General features: G+C 31.3%; 1 protein-coding gene across 2 annotated transcripts; it reads left to right on the forward strand.

Annotated features, from left to right (window-relative positions):
- Positions 1-237: 237 nt before the first annotated feature.
- LOC21389437 (thiamine pyrophosphokinase 1) lies at positions 238-3,168 on the forward strand. Of its 2 annotated transcripts, none has more exons than XM_024166192.1 (6): positions 238-585; positions 737-833; positions 1,646-1,718; positions 1,860-1,994; positions 2,158-2,407; positions 2,873-3,168. In XM_024166192.1, the coding sequence occupies exons 1-6, from the start codon at positions 453-455 to the stop codon at positions 2,989-2,991; spliced, it is 807 nt and encodes a 268-aa protein (XP_024021960.1). In that variant the 5' UTR covers positions 238-452; the 3' UTR covers positions 2,992-3,168. The 2 variants fall into 2 exon arrangements, with proteins under 2 accessions (XP_024021960.1, XP_024021961.1); XM_024166193.1 differs by having other exon boundaries at positions 1,860-1,961.
- Positions 3,169-25,777: the final 22,609 nt, after the last annotated feature.

Raw genomic sequence — 25,777 nt, forward strand, 5'->3', positions numbered from 1 at the left:
AAATTATTAATCTATTAATTTTAATTCATTTTAAATTTTAATATATTTTTCTCTCACCCTAACTATAAAAGAAAAGAAAAGAAAAGAAAAAGGTGTATTCTATTATTTTATATTTTGTTGATTTAATTAATTAATTATTTATCGGACGCCAAATAGGCAAATAGGCAGTATAATGTCGGTTGATATGATGATGTCCATGGGGGTCATTATTAAATTTATTTTCGTATGGCCATCCGGCTCTCCCTCTGCAACCAAAAGTTGCAAAAAGTCGGACATTTTGACTTAATATTAGTCTGTCCTCTTCTCCCCTCCTTGATCTTTTTTTTTTTTTTTTTGGGACACAGTCTCAAGGTGCAAGGAATTTAATTTAAGTCATGCCAGTTTTTCGAATATAATACTTATTCTTCTCTCTAATCAAAGTTTAAGCGCACGTTAAGCATCAATCCAAATCAATGGAGGTTATGTTCCACTCTTCAGCCTTCCTCCTTCCACCAATCCCTGCCGGCCACTGCCCTCCTCCATCCTACGCACTCGTTGTCCTTAACCAGAACCTCCCGAGATTCGCTCCCCTGCTCTGGAACCACGGTAACTCTTCCTGCGCTCTTCTTCTTCATTTCTTCGTCTTCATAGACTATCAGTCAATTATTTGGACTAAATTTCTTTTTTTTTTTTGTTTTGATTTTTTGGTTCGCTGAGAAATTTGTTGTCCTTTTTGTGCGTTTTCGTTTTAGAGCAGCACAACTGCGTTTGTGCGCCGACGGAGGTGCGAACCGCGTCTACGATGAATTTCCTCTGTTTTTTCCTCACGAAGAGGCTTCCGATGTTCGAAACAGGTGTTTTTTTTTTTTTTTTTCTGGTCCAAAGAAGAAAGATTCTCTTTCGTTGTTTATGTCGATTTCACAGTTTTGTTTTGTTTTTGTTTGTCGTTGAGGCATTTGAGTTGTGATTTTTTTTTTTGTTTTTTTATGGTTATTAAATCAATCGTGATGTTGTCGCTTCTTGTTTATTTAATTTCGCAAAATTTGGCTGTGTTATTTGCTTTTGAGCACGCATTTTTTGGAAAATTCGGGAATTGCTTGCTTCCTTCTAATTCGTTTCCTTTTCTATGTTTTGTTTTGTTTGGTTTTCTTTTGTGAAAAGTTAATTAAAGTAGTTTTATTCTCATTCCTGTACTTGTGGTTCCAGATTAGTTATTTGATTGATAAACATGGGTAAATAAACCTTTTTCTTTGTGTTATGTTCTTAACACGTCTGTTATATTTGGAAATAAATAAATAAATTTTTGCACTATTTCAAATGAAGTTGATCTTTTCTCAAGTATGTAAAACTAAACTTTGGAGCCCAAAGTTCTTGATTTTCAATTAAAAGAGCAAAATAAAAAGGGGGAAAAAGGGAGTTGCAAATTGGAGTCTAAATTAACATGTTAAAGATGTGTTTTTCATTCTTTGTAGTGTCCTTTCCTGTTTGGAATATTTTGGATATTTGGGTGCTTTAATTTAATTCTCGGTTGTCATAGTAGGCGATGATACCACGGGACTTGTACATTGTGGTTGTTTGAGCTTCCTCCTTGTCTATTTTAATTCAATATCAATTTGTGAAGACGTAATGATGAACTTACGTTGTTCTTCGCCTGAATTTGAACTAGGTACACGCCTAATGTTATTAAAGGTGATATGGATTCAGTTCGTACAGAAGTCCTTGATTTTTACAGAAGCAAGGTGACAATCCTTTATCTGACCTGGCTCGGGGAATTTAGCTTTCTACATTCTGTTATTATGATGTTGCCACCCTGCAGTTTGCATTTATTCGGTGCTGTGGAAACCTTATTTAGAATTTCATTGTTGGCTTACTGGATGCAGGGAACCCAGATTGTAGATGAGTCTCACGATCAGGATACCACAGATTTACACAAGTGTATAACACACATACGGGACTTCACACCAAACGCGGATAAGTCTAACGTAAGCTGGTTCTTTTCATATGCTCCTGTATGGGTAAGGTTCAGCTTCATTATGATTTTTTTAGGTACTTTTGGTTTGAACCACGACATCCAAACCCTTTTGAACCCCAGATGAGACTGAGATTTTGCTGAGTTTGGTTTATAACGTATTTGCTCATAATAGCATTTTGATTAACTTTTTGTTGTTCTGCTGATAGCTATGCATTCTGGTTGCTGGGGCACTTGGTGGTCGGTTTGACCACGAGATGGGAAACATTAACGTTTTATACCGGTTTTCATCCTTGCGAATAGTTCTTTTATCCGATGATTGCCTCATTCACCTTCTTCCAAAATCTCACCATCATGAGATTCATGTTCAATCATCTGTCGAAGGCCCACATTGTGGACTCATTCCCGTTGGGATGCCATCTGGGAGGACTACAACCACTGGCCTCAAGTGGGATCTGAGTAAGTATTTTCAGTGCAGTTTACTATATGGGTGCTTCCATTTACTGTTTTAACATGTTACGGTAACCCTGAATTTTGATTTTCTGGTTATGTCCCATCTGCGATGTACCTCTAGATCCTAGCTTATTTATTATATCTGACCAAATTTAAATGAGGCAAATTGAATGATTCGACTATGCTTTTGTTCGGCGACTTTATTTGATATCTTTTGGGGCTCGTTTGCTTTATGACTGGTGACCAAACAAGAAAAGCATTAATAGCAGGACATGTAAATCCATCTTGACAAAGTCTATTTCTACTTTTAAATTTCAATACTCTTTGACTACAATTAGTTTTGGTGTGACATGATAGAAATGGTTTTTATAGTGCCATAATCATATTTAAAAAGTTTTTGCTGTTTGTAGCTGTGGTTTTTTCTGCTAAGAGTGGTGGAGCCAGACTCACTGTTATGTTTGTCCATTTCAGATGAGACAGAAATGAACTTTGGTGGTTTAGTAAGTACTTCAAACATAGTTGAAGGAGAGAAGGCAACAGTGCAATCCGAGTCGGATCTCCTTTGGACCATATCTATCAAAAAGCTATAATGAGACGTGATAGGAGGTGCACAAACTAAACTTACAAAAGCTTCTCTACCACTTCCAAGGCCTCTCCAATTTCCTTTGCATAGACAGCTGCTTACTTGGTTAAATTTATATTTATACACATCTCATTCTTGTTGGATTGTGCCATAATTCATTTGAATGCATAGTAAATCATACTCTGATGGCATTATTTTCTAAATGATTTTGTTTTAGGAGACGTTTGGTTTATGAATTAGAATCATGTGATTAGAACTATTTTAAATTTACGTGTATTTTTTGTGAGAGAAAACACTGTAGCGAACCATGAACCATGATTCAAATCATTATTTGAATCCTCCAACTAAACATCTCCTTAAATGATGTTTTCATCTGGTACTTCGGTATCTAATAAATTCTCTAATAAATTATTTATTTGTCTCCTAGTAATATTAAATAAGTGGAATATCTTGGCATTGTATTTTAAGTTGGTGCTTTGTATGATTCTCCATGTTCGATTCTGTGAGTATTATCCTAATTCTCCATCAAGCAGGTTTAAGTCCCTCGTGATCTCTTGGTTAACCATGCTTGATTTGCATTTGGGTTTGAAGAAATTTTTTTGATGGAAAAGTATTCATGGTTTTGAAGAAATTGGAGAGTTGGAAATAGTGTTCCTTCGGTTTAATATTTCGTGTCATTCTGTATTTTCCCAACTTTTATTGCTTTAAGCATGTTGCTGTTCGTGACAAGTAATGATAATCACCACAACACACTTGAGTTTGACCTTTGGATCTTACAAATGGGACCAATATTTTTTCGGTACTTATGTGAGTGGCGATGAAAATCATTTTTCTTTGGCCTTTTTGAACGTCTATTTTTAGTAAATGTTTGTGTTACAAATAATGTTGTTGTTGTTGTTTTTTTTTTTTTAAATGTTGGGAAAACATGATGTCGGTATTGATGAAACAACACGTCAACGCCAAACTCCACACGTTTTATTGATATATCAATATTATCATGAAAGAGCCAACTTGTCTTTTAATTGTTAAACATGAACTGTTTAACTACTGGAGAAAGGGACTTTTTAACGTATAACCCACAGGAAATACGTGAGATTTCAACTACGTGTGCTTTATTTGATTTATTTATTTTTAAAAAAGCTACGTGTGCTTGAAAGAATCAAACAAGATACCTGTATGTCGTCTTTTTTAACTTAAACGACAACAAAAGTAAACTACAAACACCTGTCGTTTCACTAGTTGGTACCAAATCAAACGATGACATTCCTGAACGTAAACCATAGCTGCACGTTGCTTTTCATTTTATTCTGTGGAATAAACTACACCAGATTCTACACGTTTTTATTATATTGAAAACGGATATTTTTTTTAATGATAAATATTGGGAAAAAAGGGAAGAAACTTTGAAAATGAGAAAAAATAGATAAATACCCCCTTAGAATGTATAGGTCTAATATTTTCACCTCTTAGTACCTTTTTATCAAAAAAATTATATTAGTCAAAACTGATATTAATTAAGAATAAAGTGTAAAAATTTTATAACAATACAGTCAAAGAGTGAATTCTCCAAATTTTTCTTTGAAAAATTCTAACTGATAAACGACATAGCGTTTCACAAATATGTGAGTCATAATTAAACATGTCATCTAACTATCTATTAATAAATGAACAGAAGCTTCTGACGATATGTCGCTTTTATGTAAACATAGCAAATGAATAATGAATATGTACATAGCGTTTGAGTTCGTTGATTTTTTTTTATAAGTTTTTTTTTTTTTTTTTTTTTTTTTTTTTTTGGAAAAAAATAAAGGAAGTCTTTTTGATGTTTTAATTTCCTTTTTCCATTTTTTTAAACATTCACAAATAAACGTCGCGGGTGAGTCACTCATCATTCCCCAAAATTCTCACTGACAGTTTTAAAGCACTTAAGAAAATGGCAACTTAATTAAGAAAAAAAAAAAAGCTCCCTACCAAATTAGGCAATTAGGAGATGAAAGCAATGAATAAAATATTATTTACAATTAATTTTTAAAATGAGATAATGGCTAAATATAGGCCTATTTTTTTGGAAAAAATTTGAGGCCTTCCTAAAATTGGGGCCTTAGTGTGTGTGTGTGTGTATATATATATGAGATAGATATCAGAGAGATTATATAGGATGCGATTACGTGAGAGATTATAGGAAGAGATTACAAGAGCAACTTGAATTAAAAAACAAAATAACAATAAGTACGGTTGAATAAAAAAAAGTCTTTAACAGTAGGGCACTTTCGAACAAATGACATGCAAAGCTCCAAGTGAAATTGCTTGATCTCATGGAAATCTTACTTGCATGAAAAATTCAAAGTTACATATATTCAAACTTTGAAGTATTAATTTCTTCGAAATATACATATTCCTAATATTTTCTTATATATGGACTTACGATATATCAAATTCCAAAATTAATCTTTAATATCTTTTGCTTTTTTCTTCTTTCTTCATTTAGTAGAAAATCTTGGGCACCTTTCATACATGATTTGATTATTTTAATTTGGAATTCTATTTACGTGGGTAGTTGAGCAAATAACGAGATAAGGATACATAGCGAATGACTGTCGATCAACAAATTTGAAGAAGTTTAGGGACTGAAACTTCATGAAAAAACAAATTAACGACAACAAGCCGAGTTGTAGTTTTCCTTTAAATAAATAAATAAATAAAATATATATTTATTTCTTTTATTTGTTCGACTTTGACCAGTAATATTTATGAGAAAGTTAACAGAAATTATACCCGTGGAAAGTCAAAGACCAATTTATGAAGGGATATAGTAGAGCAATTTTATATAGTATCAATTAATATGTAAGCGTACAGAACTTGAAAGTTAAAATATGTCTACACCAAAGTCTCACGAAATCCAATTACACGGTGAAATCTATCCACAGTGGCGACATACATTTCTAGATAAACGAATTAACAATGGCTTTAATTATCATTATAGGATATCAAGTGTGTGTGTGACGATTATTAATTAAAATACAATGTAAAATATATAGTTCAGTGTTATTATATATATATATATATAATTCAGTGTTTTCAACAAGCAAATAATTATATTTCTATCTTAGCTTTTCTGAACATAATGACCAGTTAATCAAAATGGTGCCAATCAAAGCCATTAATGTAATTTTTTTCGAGTTACATCTACCATTCGCTTTTGTCAATATCATCTACATGTGCAATTGAAGAGAAATTATTAAGGAAACATCATATGTTATTCCAAGTTATTACTTCGTGTAAGCTCAAGATGATCAGGTCAAACTATTCATAAAATCATTCGACTTCCAGAAGAAATTTTTCGAAAATTTTTATGTTATCATTTTCAAATTGCAAACCAAATATGTTTCCCATTGATGTTTGTTTGCTAAAAGTTACTACTATCAAAAAGTAATTTGTTTTTAAGCTACTATGAATAAATGGTGAAATATGAGCCCAGCTTAGGGTGGCTGGAAACACACTGCAACCTCCAATTAATACTGTTGAGGTAAAAAATTCCAATATCCCCACCCTTACTTAGATAAACACAAAAAAAAAAAAAAAAAAAAAAAAAACTTTTTCCACGTATTGTTGGATCGAACACAAAATTTTGATCTAATTAATTTGCTTTCCTTATTGCAGGACGAGAGTCTCTCTCTGTACAGATATACATATAGCACGCTATATTTGATATATCATAATATTGATTTTATTTTGCGAGAAAATTACCGGAAACTTACATTGAGATCTATTAACTAGTAGTTATTATTATTATTATTATTATTATTATTATTATTTTTGGATATCTCCAAAACAAATATATCAAAGTTTTAGAAAGCTTTCTTTTTGTGTACTACCACAAATTCCACTCGGTTGAAGAATATTATATATAGAAACTATATAATATATATATATAGCAAATAAAATCCTTATTATTATTATTACTATTGGATATCGGCAATACAAATAGAAGTTCAACAATGCTTTCTTTTTATGTACTACCACGAATTCCACTCGGTCGAAGAATACTATATATATAGAAACTATATAAAATATATACATATATATATATATATATATATAGAAAAAAAAAATCAAGTCGGTCGGGCATGCATTTATTATTTCTGTTCCTTCTAAAACCAATTGAAATTTGAAATCAAGTCTAACCTATTTTCCTATTCAAACACACAAACCATGTAACTTGAAACCAATTAGAAATTTCCTAAGCTGATTTTCATGGAAATTATGGGTTTCTTGTTCAAAATAACCATGTATGAGTTAGCCAGGCAAGAGGCGTTATAAATATGGACATAATGCAGGCTATTTTTTATTCACCAAAAAAAAAAGAAAAAAAACCACAAGTTATTTTGGTTCATCATCTTTCGAAAAAAAAAAAATGTCTTCAAACGGTACTACTACCATTTCATCTTCTCAATATTCTGCCAAAGATTGCGTGGGGGTCAATTGGACAAGACCTAATGATGAAAACAAAAGCAACCAAGGCAACCAGAGCTACCAATACAATGCACAGTCCATCTTCTCACCCCCGGATCAGAAACAGAAATCAAACAAAAAGAAGAGCAAATAAGGGTATTAATGAAAAAAAAAAAAAAACGGGTTCTTGTGTATTAGTTTACATGTAGTTAGTTTCCTCTTCACTCTGATCTAGCTTTTCTTTTCTATATATACATTGTCTTAATTATGTTATATGTAGAAATACATACATACATACATACGTTATATACACATATGTATTATGTTAGATTTTTTATTTCTTATAAGTCAGGTATACATTGAGTTGTGGTATTAAAGAATATCAGAGTTGGGAAACTAATTAGGGTTTGTGTGTGGGCTTAATTATGTTGTTTTATTTGTTTATTTATTTATTTTTGCTGAAGCTGTGGGGGTTATGGTTGGATATATATGTAACTGGTCGCTCATAATGTGTGATTATGAATAAATAAGAACAGTGTTTGTTATTTTGTATTTTTTACGCTTTCTCGTCTTTATTAAATAGATAGATTATGTTTTTACGTCTCTTAATTTACTAATTACTAGTGATGAATGTAATACATGAGTATTTATATATGGCCTTAATTTCCAATTGATGAAGGTACATGTCGTCTTTTACGCGGACGACATCAAATGTTTACGCTACAATACAAACAACAACAATTTTTCTTTTGGTAAACGACAACAAATGTCTTTTTTTTTTCTTTTTTTTTTTTTTTTATGATTGTTCATGTGTTTTAAATAATGATGCAGAATCCTTTACCGCTTTATGATATCGAAGGTAGGAAAGCATCATTCTTGAAAACAAAAAACAAAAAACAAAAAACGAACGCAAAAAACGAAACCTCCAACTGATTTTTGCGGGGAAAAAAGATCCGCTGATTAACGAGATATGGTAGAAGACAGCAAATATGTTCTACTATATAAGAAAAAGACAAATATGTAGATATTGTAGGCTATAAATTAACAACGCCTTTTATCAACAACAGAAACTAACCTTTTATCAATTACAGAAACTAAAGACAAGTACTTTTGATCTTTTTCACATAAATGAAAATATATAAAGATGTAAATGATGTGTAGTTAATTAAAAAAAAAATTTTGATTTTTTTTTTGTATTTATGCATTTTAAACTAATCTGTGTTTTAACAATTCGGATCTAAATTATGTTTTTCGTTATCATATTGAATTTCACTGAAATATTTTTAGGCCCCATTTAGTTCGCTGATTTAAGTTTTTAATTCGAGTTGAGATGTTATGTTATGTGAGAGTTTTTTTACTGTAGCAAAAAAGTTAAATGTGATTATTTTTTAGAATTTTTTACTGTAGTAAAACTCAAATTGATAAAATTAACAGGGTCTTAATTTTGCCAATTTGATGCCATTTCGTACCGTGGAGGAAATTAAATACCAAAGGCTACATTGTGTCTCCCTTATAAATTTTGTTTGCAATTTTTTTTTTTTTGTTTTTATGAGTTGTGTCAGTGTGTGTCAATACGTAACAATAGGAAACTTTCGAACAAATGAAATGAAAAGCGCATGCAAAATTCAATGCAATCTAAATTCGAACTTTGAAGTATTAATTGCTTCAAATATATATATATACATATATATATATACATATATATATATACATACATCTTCCTAATATTTATTTACAAAATTTATATATCACAACTACAAGAAAAAAGGGTTTTTGCGACGACAAAAAGTCGTCGCAAAAAACAACATTTCATCGCAAATAAAGTTTTTTGTGACGACACGTCGTTGTAAATTGTCGTCGCAAATAAATTATTTGCGACGACATAGTCTCGTCACAAATGTATTTGCGACAACAATCATCGCTAATACATTGATGCAAATTTTTCATGATATGATCTATTTTTGTGACGACAATTCAAATTGTTGTCGTAAATAATCATTTTTTTTTGCGACGACAACCGAAATTAATTTTGTTTATAATTTTTAAGAAATGGCAATTAATTAATTTTTAATATTTTTAATTAAACATTATTATGTTACATACTGAATAGAATTTATTAAGATACATGAAAAGTAAAATATAAATTAACATTAAAAACAGTAAATCTAAGTAAATTTATAAAATATATTATGAATACTACATGAAGTGCATATATAATGTTCAAAAAAATATAAAAGTCTAAATAAAGTGAAAAATAAAAAAGTACATATAACGGAACTAAACGTCTAAGTTTACAACATCGCCAGCATCTGAATCATCATTAGGACTGTCATCATCTGAAGGAGGCAGAGGAGCATCTAGGTCAACTGGTTCTGGACGATCAATCGTAGGTAATTGGATGTTAGGCTGCAATTTAGCCATCAACTCTAACACCTTCACCTGATTCTCATAAATCTTAACTTGTTGCCGGTACGATTTCTCTAAATAACGACTCATACGTGGGTCAGGTTGAGCCGATGATGTTACGTCTAAGTATGAACCAGTAGATGAAGAAGAAGTCCCAGAGTAATGCTTTTGGGAGATTGTCGGACCCACTCCTATCTTATGTCCTCTACGAATGCCAAGAACTTGCTCCAAAACCCCATGCTCATCAAAGGCGGGTCTAGTCGAGCTTGAAGTAGACTGTGTTCTCTGCGTTTGTCTCTCCTCCTCTAGGGTGTTCTACATAATAAGATATTATAATTGTTTATACGTGTTATAAAACCACTATTTCAGTACAAAAAAAATTTAATATGAAAAATAAAAATACTTACAAAAGTCTGTTCTGCTTGGGGATTAACCCAAGAGGCCCCGCGACAATGTATGTCCCCCGAATTGTCTATGGTAGACATCGGCTCTTGGGTCTCCGTACTGGCCTATCAAATAAATTGCATTTGTTAAAATTCTTAAATTCTAACTAAATTTTGGCAGCATAACGGCTTATTTTTCTTATGATCCAAAAATCTAAACCTGCAGAAAAATAACTTTAAAAGATTTTGGCACACCATAGCTACAATATGTGCCACCCAGAACAAGAATCACAAACATATACTAAATTTCAACAATATAAGAAAATCATAGTTCAAATATCAAAATCATAATTCTGAATTCATACAACCAAAAACTACAACAATTTTAAACTAAAAGTACAATAAATATAAAAAACTTACAAAGTTCAAACCCACTAAACGGGGACTAAAAATAGCGGGATTACGTCGGAGGAGCCGGGTAAACATCGACGAAGGCAAAAAATCAAACGCCTACATTAAATTGAAACATCGAACATAATTTTCAAACACTGAAATTAACATTTTATTAACATCTAGATAAATATATAGACACAATTCTTGATTAATCAATGCAAGTTTAAATTTTCACATTCTCGGAACCATAAAAAATGACTAAACTCAAGCAAAATTCCCAAACAAAATCCCCATTATTCAACTCCTAGAGCATCAAAATTATCGCAACTCAATCCAAGCACATACTCGATAAGCAAAACAAGAGCAATAAAATTTTCTCGGACATGCACGATTCTTCTTCCATTTTCCATTTTCTCGGCAACCAAATAAAATTTACAAAAAGAAAAAAAAAAGGAAAAAACACAAACCTGTCAGAGTATGTTAGCCTCTTCAAACTCCTAGCGGGGACGGGGCGGCGGGAGCAGCGGCAGCGGCCGGAGAGGGGAAGAAGAGAGAAGGGATCAGAAGAGAGAGAGAGAGAGAAGGGAAGAGAGAGAGAAGAGGGCCGGTGGCGGGGGTGGTGGCGGCGACAACGGGAAGAGGAGGCAGAGAGAGAGAGATTTTACAGGAGAGAGAGAGAAAACGTCAGGGGAAAATAAAGAAGAAGAGGATATGGTCTATTAGATCAGACTTATTTACGACGACGTAAATTAAAAATGTCGTCGCAAATACTTCACAGCTGGCAATTATTTACGATGACATAATGTCGACGCAAATAATTTTTGAGTCGTCACAAATAATCATTTTTCCCGCATTTAGTTTTTGGTGAAATCTTGAAAAGATTATTTGCGACGAAAAAGAGAAAACGTCATCGCAAATAACCTAAAATTATTTGCGATGACATTTATCGTTGCAAATATCGTATTATTTGAGGTACACGAAACATATCTCGATGATGAATGTAAGAGCAGTAGCCAACATAAGGAACCACCAAAAACCACGATATATTGTGTCCTCAGGCCAATCGTCCCAGAATTTCGCGACTAGAAACATAGCACTACTAGTACGAGTGAGGACATGCTCATTGAGGTACTCAGAAAGAAGCGTTGCAATAAAAGGAAAATGCAAGCTTCAGAGTGTTTATGTTGAGTAGTAAAACTCACTTTAACGAGGAAACTAACAGTGTCTAAAAGGTAAGATCAATAACAACGTTAGATTTTAGCATACACTAGGTTTGTTTGGTTTATAGGTTTGAAAGAAAACATTAAACAAAAATTTAGACTTTAAGAGAAATCACTGTAGTAAAAAATTAAACAATACTTTGCATCTATGAAACACACTAAATAAACCACCATACGCAAAACTTAAGGTAAGCGAAATAAATCTTGACCCTGAATGCAAGAGCAGTAGCCAACATAAGGAACCACAAAAAAACCCGCGATAAATTGCATCATCAAGCCAATCGTCATAGAATTTCGCGACCAAAAACATAGCACTATTAGCATGAGTGAGGAGATGCTCCTTGAGGTACTTGGGAAAAAGCGTCGCCATGAAAGGAAAATGCGAGCTTCAGAGTGTTTATGTTGGATACTAAAACCCACTTTGACGGGGAATTAACAGTGCCTAAAAGATAGAATTTTTATTACGAACGTCAATAACGGTGTTAGATTTTAACTCATATAGTTAGACTTGTTTAGTTTATAGGTTTGAACAGAAAAATTTAAACATTAATTTAAACTTTGTGACAGAAAACATAGTAGCAAAAAAATTTAAACAGTAGTTCGAACTAGTGAAACAAACAATATGAACCACCATATGCAAAACTTGAGGTACATGATACAGATCTCGACGTTGAATTTAAGGGCAGTAGGCATCCCCCCAAAAACTGCGATAGATTGTGTTCTCATGCCAATCAAGGTACATGAAACAGATCTCGACGCTGAAAGCAAAAGCAGTAGACATCATAAAAAACCACCGAAAATCACGATATATTGTACCCCACCCTACTTCATGTCGTTTGATCTAATTATCAAGAAACGATGATGTTGAACTTATTCTTCTACATTTTTTTTTTTCAATGGAAACAACCCAACATTAATTAGAAGGCAATGAATCTGTTATTTCATTAGGTTTGAATAAGCATGTTGAATTGTTCAATATAAAATTTTATTATTTTTAGTTGCCTTGTTGTTTTTACACCGTGGAGGAATTATTAATGGACATGTGTACGTCGGGCCTTGTAATTTCGTATGCACTTTTGCTTATCGACGGCGCCGATTGAACTCATGAGTCGTATGTAAAAATAAAAATGTCTTGACAATAATATGTGGATATATTGTTATGTGTCAACGTTTTAAGCACGGCTGTAAAAACAAAACACGTCTTTAACATTAGGGTACTTTCGAGCAAATGACATGCAGAGCATAGAGTGAAATTGCTTGATCTCATGGAAATCTTACTTGCATGAAAAATTCAAAGTTACATATATTCAAACTTTGAAGTATTAATTTCTTCAAAATATACATATTCCTAATATTTTCTTATATATGGACTTACGATATATCAAATTCCAAAATTAATCTTTAATATCTTTTGCTTTTTTCTTCTTTCTTCATTTAGTAGAAAATCTTGGGCACCTTTCATACATGATTTGATTATTTTAATTTGGAATTCTATTTACGTGTGTAGTTGAGCAAATAACGAGATAAGGATACATAGCGAATGACTGTCGATCAACAAATTTGAAGAAGTTTAGGGACTGAAACTTCATGAAAAAACAAATTAACGACAACAAGCAGAGTTGTAGTTTTCCTTTAAATAAATAAATAAATTAAATATATATTTATTTCTTTTATTTGTTCGACTTTGACCAGTAATATTTATGAGAAAGTTAACAGAAATTATACCCGTGGAAAGTCAAAGACCAATTTATGAAGGGATATAGTAGAGCAATTTTATATAGTATCAATTAATATGTAAGCGTACAGAACTTGAAAGTTAAAATATGTCTACACCAAAGTCTCACGAAATCCAATTACACGGTGAAATCTATCCACAGTGGCGACATACATTTCTAGATAAACGAATTAACAATGGCTTTAATTATCATTATAGGATATCAAGTGTGTGTGTGACGATTATTAATTAAAATACAATGTAAAATATATAGTTCAGTGTTATTATATATATATATATATATAATTCAGTGTTTTCAACAAGCAAATAATTATATTTCTATCTTAGCTTTTCTGAACATAATGACCAGTTAATCAAAATGGTGCCAATCAAAGCCATTAATGTAATTTTTTTCGAGTTACATCTACCATTCGCTTTTGTCAATATCATCTACATGTGCAATTGAAGAGAAATTATTAAGGAAACATCATATGTTATTCCAAGTTATTACTTCGTGTAAGCTCAAGATGATCAGGTCAAACTATTCATAAAATCATTCGACTTCCAGAAGAAATTTTTCGAAAATTTTTATGTTATCATTTTCAAATTGCAAACCAAATATGTTTCCCATTGATGTTTGTTTGCTAAAAGTTACTACTATCAAAAAGTAATTTGTTTTTAAGCTACTATGAATAAATGGTGAAATATGAGCCCAGTTTTTTTTCCCGATCCCACAAGTCATTCAAGCATTTAACCAAAACTTTTATATTTAACATTTAAGGAACTAGTATTGAGTCTTCAAATTCTAGACTTTTTCCTCGTATTGTTCGATGGAACACTGAATTTTGACCTAATTAATTTGCTTTTCTTATTGTAGGACGAGGGTCTCTCTCTGTATATGCATATAACACACTATATTTGATATATCATAATATTGGTTTTATTTTGCAAGAAAATTACCGGGAACTTACATTGAGATCTATTAACTAGTAGTTATTATTATTATTATTATTATTGGATATCTTCAAAACAAATAGATCAAAGTTTAAGAAAGCTTTCTTTTTGTACTACCACAAATTCCACTCGGTTGAAGAATATTATATATAGAAACTATATAATATATATATATAGCAAATAAAATCATTATTATTATTATTATTATTATTATTATTGGATATCGGCAATACAAATAGAAGTTCAACAATGCTTTCTTTTTATGTACTACCACGAATTCCACTCGGTTGAAGAATACTATATATATAGAAACTATATAAAATATATACATGTATATATATAGCAAAAAAAAAAAAAAAATCAAGTCGGTCGGGCTTGAATTTATTATTTCTGCTCCTTCCCGTAAAACTAATTGAAATTTGAAATCAAGTCTAACGTATTTTCCTATTCAAACACACAAACCATGTAACTTGAAACCAATCCTAGAAACCATTTAGAAATTTCCTAAACTGATTTTCATGGAAATTATTGGTTTCTTGTTCAAAATAACCATGTATGAGCTAGCCAGGCAAGAGGTTGATATGCATTGTATATATGTACATAATGCAGGCTATTTTTTATTCACCAAAAAAAAAAAAAAACACAGGCTATTTGATTCACCAAAAAAAAAAAATGTCTTCAAAAAGTACTACTACTGTTTCATCTTCTCAATATTCTGCCCAAGATTGCATGGGGGTCAATTTGACAAAATTTAATGATGAAAACAAAAGCAACCGAGGCAACCAGAGCTACCAACACTCTGCCAAGTCCATCTTGTCACCACCGGATCAGAAACAGAAATCAACCAAAAAGAAGGGCAAATAAGGGTATTAATGAACAAAGAAAAAGGGTTCTTGTGTATTAGTTTACATGTAGTTAATTTCCTCTTCACTCTGATCTAGCTTTTCTTTTCTATATATACATTATGTTAATTATGTTATATGTAGAAATACATACATACATACGTTATATACACATGTATTATGTTAGATTTTTTATTTCTTATAAGTCAGGTATACATTGAGTTGTGGTATTAAAGAATATCAGAGTTGGGAAACTAATTAGGGTTTGTGTGTGGGCTTAATTATGTTGTTTTATTTGTTTATTTATTTATTTTTGCTGAGGCTGTGGCCTGTGGGGGTTATGGTTGGATATAAATGTAACTGGTCGCTCATGTGTGATTATGAATAAATAAGAACAATATTTGTTATTTTGTATTTATACGCTTTTTCATCAAAAATTAAATAGATAGATTCTTATTTTACGCATGTGAATTTACTAGTGGTGAATGTACTACGGACATGCATATTTATGTGTGGCCTTGATTTCATAATAATTGAAACATGATTAAGAGAAAAATTATAATATTCATCGTAGCAAAAAAAATTAATTTATGTGTGGCCTTGATTTCATAATAATTGAAACATGATTAAGAGAAAAATTATAATATTCATCGTAGCAAAAAAAATTAATGATGATAATATGAAGATACTATAATTTAAAGGACATCAAACTCTACATGTTTTCATGTTCATGAAATGCAGCCAACTTCCAATTGATGAAGGTACATGCCGTGTTTTACGCGGACGACATCCAAATGTTTAAGCTACAATACAAACAACATTTTTTTTTTTTTGGTAAACGACAACAAATATGTCTTTTTTTATATGTTTGTTCATATGTTTTAAATAATGATACATAATCCTTTACCGCCTTATGACATGGAAGGTAGCAAAACTTCATTCTTTTTAAAATAAAATAAAAAACGGACAAACCCCAAAAAACGATAAATAATGAGAAGTAAATATGTATAAATAATGAGCTTCAGTTGTATTTTTGAGTTACGGTGATTTTAGTGTAAATCTTGAGTTAAATTTAAGTTATAATTTGAGTTAAAATTGTAACTTGAGTTTGTGTTTGGATGTGCACATTTGAGTTATAGTTTGAATTGAGAATCTATTTGAGTTTGTATTTGGGTGGGTCAAAACTTGAATTTATATTTAAATAGTATTTTAATAAAAACTCAATGTGATGGAAAATTTTAATAGAGTATATGGATAGGATTTTATTCGTCTTTTCATTATGAACGCATTGAAAAAAATCATCTCAATTGAAATTAAAACGAAAAAGTTATGGTATTTTTAAGAGTAGAAAAATATTATTTATTTACTTGAGTTTGAGTTTAAGAATTTGAGTTGAAAGAAAAATTTAAACTTTTTAACCTTAAACTCAAGTTAAAAAAATTTAAACTCAAATTTAAATTTAAATTTTATAAAAAAACGTAAATTTAAATAAAATTGTAATTTAATTTAAAATTTTTTTTTTGAGTTTTAATCCAAACAAACAAGCAACCTCTAACTGATTTTTTTGGGGAAAAGAGATCCACTGATTAACGAGATAAGGTAGAAAACAACAAACATGTACTTTTTTTTTCTTTTTTTGCTGGAAGACAACAAATATATTCTTATATATAAGAAAAAGACAAATATGTAGATTGTAGGCTATAAACAGTGCCTTTATTAATTACAGAAACTACTGACGAGTACTTCTGATCTTTTTCACATAAATGAAAATATATAAAGATGAAAATGATGTGTAGTTAACTATAAACAAATAGATTTTTTTTTTTTGTATTTATGCATTTTAAACTAATCAGTGTTTTAAAAATTTAGATCCAAATTATGTCTCTAAATTTGAAAACAAATTATAATTATGGTCTAATAGCTAATGAACATCAACTAATAGCCAACATAACATGTCTCAAGATTTGTCCACAAATACACTTATTTTTTGTTAGACCATGATTTTTAATTTCGGCATTTGGTACTCTTATCGTGGTCTATTATTTAAAGTCCATGTTATTGGAGTGCATTATCAAGCGTCAAATTTATGTCTCAAATACTAAAATTAAAAGTTTGGAATCGTATTTATAAATATAGAGTATAAATTTTGCCCCCAAAAATGTAGTTTTCGAAATCAAACAGCTAACTACTAATTATATATCGTTTTTGTATGTAAAACAACATGACCAATAAGACATCTCCCGTTTGATTCTATCAAGTAAAGCCCAACCGGATAAGATAATCAATGATCTCGATTGTTTGTGCGACACAAAAGCGTGAATATGGTGAAATTTAATCAACATTTGATTAATTTATTAGGTTGGAAAGAAAGTTTTTATTAAGTTCATGTTTCCGAAAGAATTCTAATCCGCTTAAAAAGGAAATCCCTCGACATCATCACTGCTATCGCTTAGAAAATATTTAGGATATTCACTAATTATTGATTAAAAAGCAATATTGTTAATTAAGCTCAATTTTTCCACCATATCTGACTCACCATAATTATAAGGCAACACTGTTAAGTTTCGTTATCGTGATGAATTTTACTGAAATATTATTATTTTTGACAAATTTTATAAATTCTTTGTGAATTTTTTTACATGTGTTAATATGTCTTTTGAATTTTAAAATGGGTATATTGTGCTGCTTAAATTTTATCATTTATGCCAACATGCCCTCTAAATCTAACTCCGTCAAATTTTCTAATTAAAATGCTTATAAACACCGCCTGAATTTTGTCTCTTGTGTAATATGCTCCATAAACATTAAAATGTGCCTATTGTGCCACTGAAATATGATATTTCTTCAACTTTTTTCCCTGCATCTTGATTCTATTAATTTTTTGAACGAAAATATTCATGTGACTATTAAATTGCTAATTAGCTATGATATTTGAATGCCTTCCCTACTAAAAATATTAGTTAGATACCAATTCTGAAAACATTAGTTGATTAGAGATAATAATGAGGGAAATAATGAGAAGTAAATCTATATAAATAATGAGTTTTGTTTTTTTTTTTTTTTTTTTTTTTTTTTTTTTTTTTTTTCTCCCTTCCTTATGCTTTGCTGTAATAATTTCTCACCTATTTCCCAGGAAATAATTTGTCACCTATGAAAATAGTAAGTTGATGAGGTCCTCATTTTGATATGCCTACAGATTATTTAGTGCGAAGGTTTTAAATGTACTTTTTTTATATGCTCTACTGATTGCATTGGTTCAGCATTTGTATGAAGGGGCAATGCAACATCCTAACTGCCGGAAAGTTGAGAATGGTCAATGGCTATATGCTAAGGTATCTACCCGCTCATTTCCTCAGTTTAGCACAGATAACTGGATTCCTGATGAGGATCCATATGACATGGGTTATGCTGAAATGGTAACGTAAAATTCCCTCTCCTTTTCTGTTTTAGAATCTCACGGTTTCGTACTGCATAACAATTATCTAACATGACTTGTATTATATTACAGAAATTATGATGCCATTATGTTGTTTTCAATTGTACCTGGCAGCCATTTAGACTTTATTGGTGTCCTTTTGATATGCCACCGGTGCATTTTACTTATGTGAGGAGAAATAAGAGACAGGGGAAAAAAAGGGAACTCTGTAGCAGGACTATCTAATGCAGAGTGAGGCCGAGCCTTGGGTAGTGAGAATAACGGTTTTTAGGCGGGAAACGGTGAGGTATAAAGGAGGGGAAAGAGATTGGAGAGATCAGAGAAGCTTGTAAGAGAAGAGTGAGGGAGAGTTCAGGTCTCTCGAATACCTAATTGAGTGATTTGTATGCAGATAGAAACGATTTTTTCAGTCAATAAAATCAATAATTCAGTAACAAATTCTGTATCTAGTTCTCATACCTTGATTCTGTATCACCTTTTTGGGTGGCGGTGCGAATACATTCATCTTTTGAGTAGGCAAGATTTTTGTTACGCAACTCTGTTTTGACTATTTGCTGTGATTCATGTTAAGTTGAATTTTTTTTTTAATTTGCATAATTCCTGTCCCCACCTGATGCTCTACAAACAATGTAAAAAACAATGTAAACTTCCATAAACTAGTGTTCTAATGGAAAGTTACATGTATAAGTTTCTATCAGTTTATGATTTCAGTTCAGCTGCATATGTGGGAATGTGCAGATTCTCTTGTGATGATTATTTACTATTATGATAGTTTCCCATTAAAATTTCCTTTTAGGGTTGATGGAATTTGATCACTCTAAGCGTCGCCATGAAAAGAAAATGCGAGCTTTACAGTGTTTACGTTGGGTAGTAAAACCCATTTTCATGAGGGAATTAACGATGTTTGATTTTGTTACAAACGTTAATAAGGACGTTAGATTTTAACTCATATTAGGCTTGTTTGGTTTATATGTTTGAAAGAAAAGCTTAAACAAAAATTTAAACTTTGTGAGAGAAAATATTGTAGCAAAAAATTTAAACAGTAGTTCGCATACATGCTCATTGAGGTACTCAGGAAAAAGCGTCGCCATGAATGGAAAATGTGAGCTTCACAGTGTTTATGTTGGGTAGTAAAACCCACTTTTACGAAGGAATTAACGGTCACTTGCACATGATGGGCCCAACGGTCACTTGCACGCGTGCCTGACAGGTCTATGGACAGCCTGGCCCATTTGATAACTTTATAAGGAACCACCAAAAACCGCAACCAACACAGATAGCAAGAGTGAGGACGTGCTCGTTAAGGTACTCGGGAAAAAATGACGCCATGAAATGAAAATGCAAACTTTAGAGTGTTTACGTTGGGTAGGAAAACCCACTTTAACAAGGGAATTAACGGTGTTTGAAAGGTAAGATTTTTATTACAAACGTCAATAACGATGTTAGATATTAACTAATATTAGGCTTGTTTAGTTTATAGGTTTAAAGATTCAAAATTTAAACATAAATTTAAATGTTGTGAGATAAAACATTGTAGCAAAAACTTTAAATAATAGTTGGAATCTATGCAACAAACAACATGAATCACCAGATGCGAAACTTAAGGTACATGAAACACATCTCGACAATGAACGTAAGACCAGTAGCCAACATAAAGAACCACCAAAAACCATGATAGATTATGTCCTCATACCAATCATCCCAGAATTTCGTGACCAAAAACATAGCACTACTAGAATGAGTGAGGACATGTTGATTAAGGTACTTGGGAAATATCGTCACCATGAAAGGAAAATGCAAGCTTCAGAGTGCTTATATTAGGTAGTAAAACCCACTTTAACGAGAGAATTCATAGTGTCTGAAAGGTAGGATTTTTATTACAAACGTCAATAATAACGTTAGATTTTAACATATATTAGGCTACTTTGGTTTATAGGTTTGAAAAGAAAATTTTAAACATAAATTTAAACTTTGTGAGATAAAACACTGTAGCAAAAATTTTTAAATAAAAGTTCGAACCTAAACAAACAACATGAACCACCATACGTGAAACTTGAGGTACACGAAACATATCTCGATGATGAACGTAAGAGCAGTAGCCAACATGAGGAACCACTAAAAACCATCATAGATTGTGTTCTCAGGCCAATCGTTCCAGAATTTCACGACCAGAAACATATCACTACTAGCATGAGTGAGGACATGCTCATTGAGGTACTCGGGAAAAAGCGTCACCATGAAAGGAAAATGTGAGCTTCACAGTGTTTATGTTGGGTAGTAAAACCTACTTTGACAAAGGAATTAACGGTGTTTAAAAGGTTAGATTTTTACTACAAACGTCAATAATGATGTTAGATTTTAACTCATATTGTTTAGTTTATATGTTTGAATGGGAAAGTTTAAACAATAAAATTTTTTTGAGAGAAACATTGTAGCAAAAAAGTTTAAATAGTAGTTTAAACCTGTGAAAACAAACAACATGAACCACCATATACGAAACTTGAGGTACACGAAACAAATCTTGAGGATGAATGCAAGAATAGTAATTACAACAAAAAACGTTTTTAGCAACAAAATTTTTAGCCATGAGTTTTATTAATTTAGCTAAATTTCTAGTATGACGTTTTTTTGCTGTCTTTATAATATTATTATATATACTAAAGGAGAGGCGGGATTCACTATTCATTGTACAGTAAATGAACAGTGAATTCCCGGATTTGCCCCTCCTTGCTGATGACTAAACTTTTTAATGCCCGATGTGTCCTGTTATTTCCAGTCCGTTTTCTTTTTGCCCCTCTTTTTTCAACGGTGTCTTTTTTCTGGGTTGTTTTTTATTTGTCTCCTTTCTTTTTTGGTCTCTGTCGTTTTGCCTTCTCTGCTTTGCTTTATCTTGGCTTCTTCAATCCTTTGTTGTTTTTTTGGCTTTGCTTTGGAGTTTTTGTCTCGATTGTTTTTGGTCCAGAAATTTGGAAGTTTCAAATTTAGGGTTTTTATGTGTCTTTTTTTCTGCGTTCTTCCATAATTTGTCTTTGTTATTTTTGTTGGGTTTCCCATGTGTTCTTACCGCATCATTCGTTCATTGTTCTTTGTTGCTCCTGCATCAGCTTGATTTTTTTCCCCATGCATCTTTCGTGCAAGTTTTTTCATGGTCAACAATGTCTATTGTAGTTCTTTGTTGATTGATAGGTGATCTTTTGTTCATGCAGGCGGTTGATCTTTGGCTTTAATTTGTACTGAGAGAGCTTATGAAGTTCAGTGCATTCTATGGCAACTCATTTTGTGCCAGGTATGGATAATACTTGATTTTTTTGTGTACTTTTAATCATTTAGATGATGATCTGTGCTGCCTACATTGCTGAGTTGTCTTCCTACTACGATGATTTGTATCTATTCTTCTCTAAGCATATTAAATGATTTTGTTTTATTATTCAAAATCTGTCCCTATTTTACGGAGGAATTTTTTTTTTTTTGCCTGTTCTGTTTGCTGCTTTTATCTTTTTTTCCCTATAATTTTTTGCCCCTTCTGTTCTGGTCTTCTATGTGTTATCTAATTATAGGTACGTGTTATCTAATCACAGGCCATTCACTGTTGACTTTTCATACTTTACTCCTTATTTATCAATGTTGCTGCTCTTCATGCATTTATCATGTACATTTGTTTGTCTTTCCCATGCGCTTGACATTTCTTCTCTTTTGTTTCATCCCTGATCATTTACTACTTCATAGCTCCGTTGATCATTTACTGCTTTCTTTGTATATCCCTGTCTCTTTGACTAGCTGTGTTGAGCTTGGCTTCATCCGTGATCATTAACTCCTTTATTTTGTTCCCCATCATTTAGTGCTCTATTTTTTTTTATCCTTTTATCTTTGACCACTTCCCTTCTGCTTTGGTTGGTTGATGTCTCAGAATTAAGGCAGTGTTTAAGGCACTCTAGGTACTATTAACAGTTTATAATTATGTTATTTAATGAATATCTACTGTTGATTTGTTAATAAATGCTTTTTTACTCTTCGTATATCTTATTGCCTACCACCTATATATATGCATCTTAATTTCATATCTTTTGTGTGTAGCTGCTATTCTGTTTAAATTCTTTCTGTTCCTTTTCCCGCCTCCTCTATTTTATTTACTCCTTTTATATGGCAATGATGGGTATAATTGATCTTTACATGTTGAGTTTAGTGTGATTTGTCCATGGATTGCCGTGAATAAATTTTATTTTCTTGGATTTTGTTTTTATGTTCGTTTTTTCTGTCCCTTTTGCTTATTCTTATGTTTTTACCTACTTTCCATTGTTGTTTAAGTTCAACAATTATTTACATCTATATTCCTTTTCTTCCTTCAATATTCAATTTTCCCTTTTTTACTTCCTCTCTTTCTTTTTCTTTACTTACTATATTTTTTCATCATTTTAAATTCTTTTGAAACCTTTATATTTTCTGTCATTTTTATCAGGTTTGCTGCTTTTCTAAAGACTTTTATCGTTTTTTGTTTTATTTTTTCTTTCCTTTCCCTTTACTGCCTCATTTTTCTTTTTCTATTTTCTTCCACTTTCTTTCACTCTTTTTTGTTTTTTCCCCTTTCTTTTTTTTCTGTTCCTGCTTACATACATTTAAATTTTCTCACACTTTCAAGTTTTTTGGATTCGTTTTTGTCATTTGCCCGTTTTACACATATAATGAATCCATGTCTTTTTCCTTTCCTTTTTATTCACTTGGTAGTCCCTGGACAATTCAATTTTATGCTTTACTCCGGTTGGTCACTTTTCCTGGCACGTGAGTTATAATCCATCTGATGAATATGTTTCTTAATGTTCACGTTTTTATGCAGTTGCCCATTGTAGGCAGCCATAAAAGGACAATGAACATACATGTCTTTTTCCTTTCCTTTTCATTCACATGGTAGTCCCTGGACAATTCAATTTTATGCTTTACTCCGGTTGGTCACTTTTCCTAGCACATGAGTTATAATCCGTCTGATGAATATGCTTCTTCAATGTTCGCCTTTTTATGCAGTTGCCCATTGTAGGCAGCCATAAAAGGACAATGAACATATAAGAGCCCATATTGATTAGACGTTGCCGAAAATATCAAAAACCTGAGCCATAATTTTGAAATAAAAATATTGTTACATGTATTAATCTTCTCTTTTTTTTTTTCTTACTGGATTCTGGAAATATACATATGAATGTATATGAACAATTGTTTGCATCACTATTTTTTCCTTCCTGTCGTCTCTCTTCCTGTTCAATGACTTTCCAGTCTTTTCTCCTCTATGTTAAGTGCGGTTACCATAATGTTTTATTCAATTGGCCCTTTTCCATTTGTAATCCTGTTCAGTGTTCCTGATTCTTGACGTTTTATATACTGCTTTTACAATTTTGTCAGTCCTCATCCTTACTGTTTCTCCAATTATTTTATTCTTCACTTTTTTTGTCGAGTCCTTTTCCCCGTGCTTTAATATATAATTATGCTATTTAATGAATATCTTCTGTTGATTTGTTAATAAATGTTTTTTTCCCTCTTCTTATCTTTCATTGCCTACCACCCATATATGCATCCTAATTTCATACCTTTTGTGTCTAGCTGTTAGTCTGTTTAAATTCTTTCTGTTCCTTTCTCCCTCTTTTGTTTTTCTCCTGTTTCTTCTTTCTTTTTTTTCCCGCCTCCTCTATTTTTACCCATGGCCAACTATATGTTGCTTTATCAAGAGCAACAACCCCAAAAGAATTACATATACTAATACACAATTCTATCAATAAATATCTAAATCACATTAAAAATGTAGTCTACAAAGAAATTGTACAAAATATTACACAAGAATATAGATCATAACATAGAAATATATATAATACCGAATTTTTTACAGTATTAAAACATCTCTGTCACTATAATTCACATACCGATACAATAAAGTAATTTATTCATATACTAAACATTTATTCATTACTTTTGACAATTAGGAAAAATGACTACACCTATTCGTGCATTAAGACCAAATAAAGTGTACATCACCATCATAGTAACAATCTCTAGATTATGAACAAACAACAACCTTACTACAAGACGTTTAATAAATCTTGACTGCATCTTAATTGACAAAGAGGTAACAACTTTTATAAATACTAAATTACAAACTATTTGATACAGTATTGAACATTGTAATACAACTAACTTTTTAATCTTTCCTATCTACAACATGAAGCAATACAAGGATCGATACGGACACGAGATTCAGATATCATTTCTCAAAAAAAAGAACAGGGTAAGATATATGATATTAGTAATTTCTTTGTTGCCTAAAATAAACCAACATATTAGTACATCAAAATTATTATTAATATATCAACATATCATCAAAAGTATCCAAGCAATTGAGAAGACAAACATCTAACACAAGGTCTAAACAAATATATTTACGACTCCAATTCCGAATCAAAGATAACAGAGCCATCTAGAAAACGACAAAAAATTAGGTAATATCACTATTTCTAAATTCTTTATTTTAATTTTCCTAATAATTATACTAATATATCAACATATTTATAACACTTTTTATTTATTGAATAACAGATGTTATTAAAGTCATCAAAAGTATCCAAGCAATTGAGAAGATAAACATCTAACACAAGGTCTAAACAAATGTCTTTACGACTCCAATTCCGAATCAAAGATGACAGAGCCATCTAGAAAACGACTAAAAATCAGGTAATATCACTATTTTTAAATTCTTTATTTTAATTTTCTTAATAATAATACTAATATTTTTTAAAAATTTTATTCTACAGCTACAGCTCTAAAGAACCATCAGAAAAAGAAAAGTAAAAAATGTAATATAATGTACAATTCTTTTTACTAGACCTTTAAACAAATATATATACATATGTACATATGTGTATAAATTATTTATAGTAGACCTTTAAACAAAAATATATATGTAAATGTATGTACATACAAATTAATACTGTAATGTAAAAATTCATGATTTCTTCT

This window comes from Morus notabilis, unplaced genomic scaffold, assembly GCF_000414095.1.
Source record: "Morus notabilis unplaced genomic scaffold, ASM41409v2 Scaffold1372, whole genome shotgun sequence".
Lineage (NCBI taxonomy): Eukaryota > Viridiplantae > Streptophyta > Magnoliopsida > Rosales > Moraceae > Morus > Morus notabilis.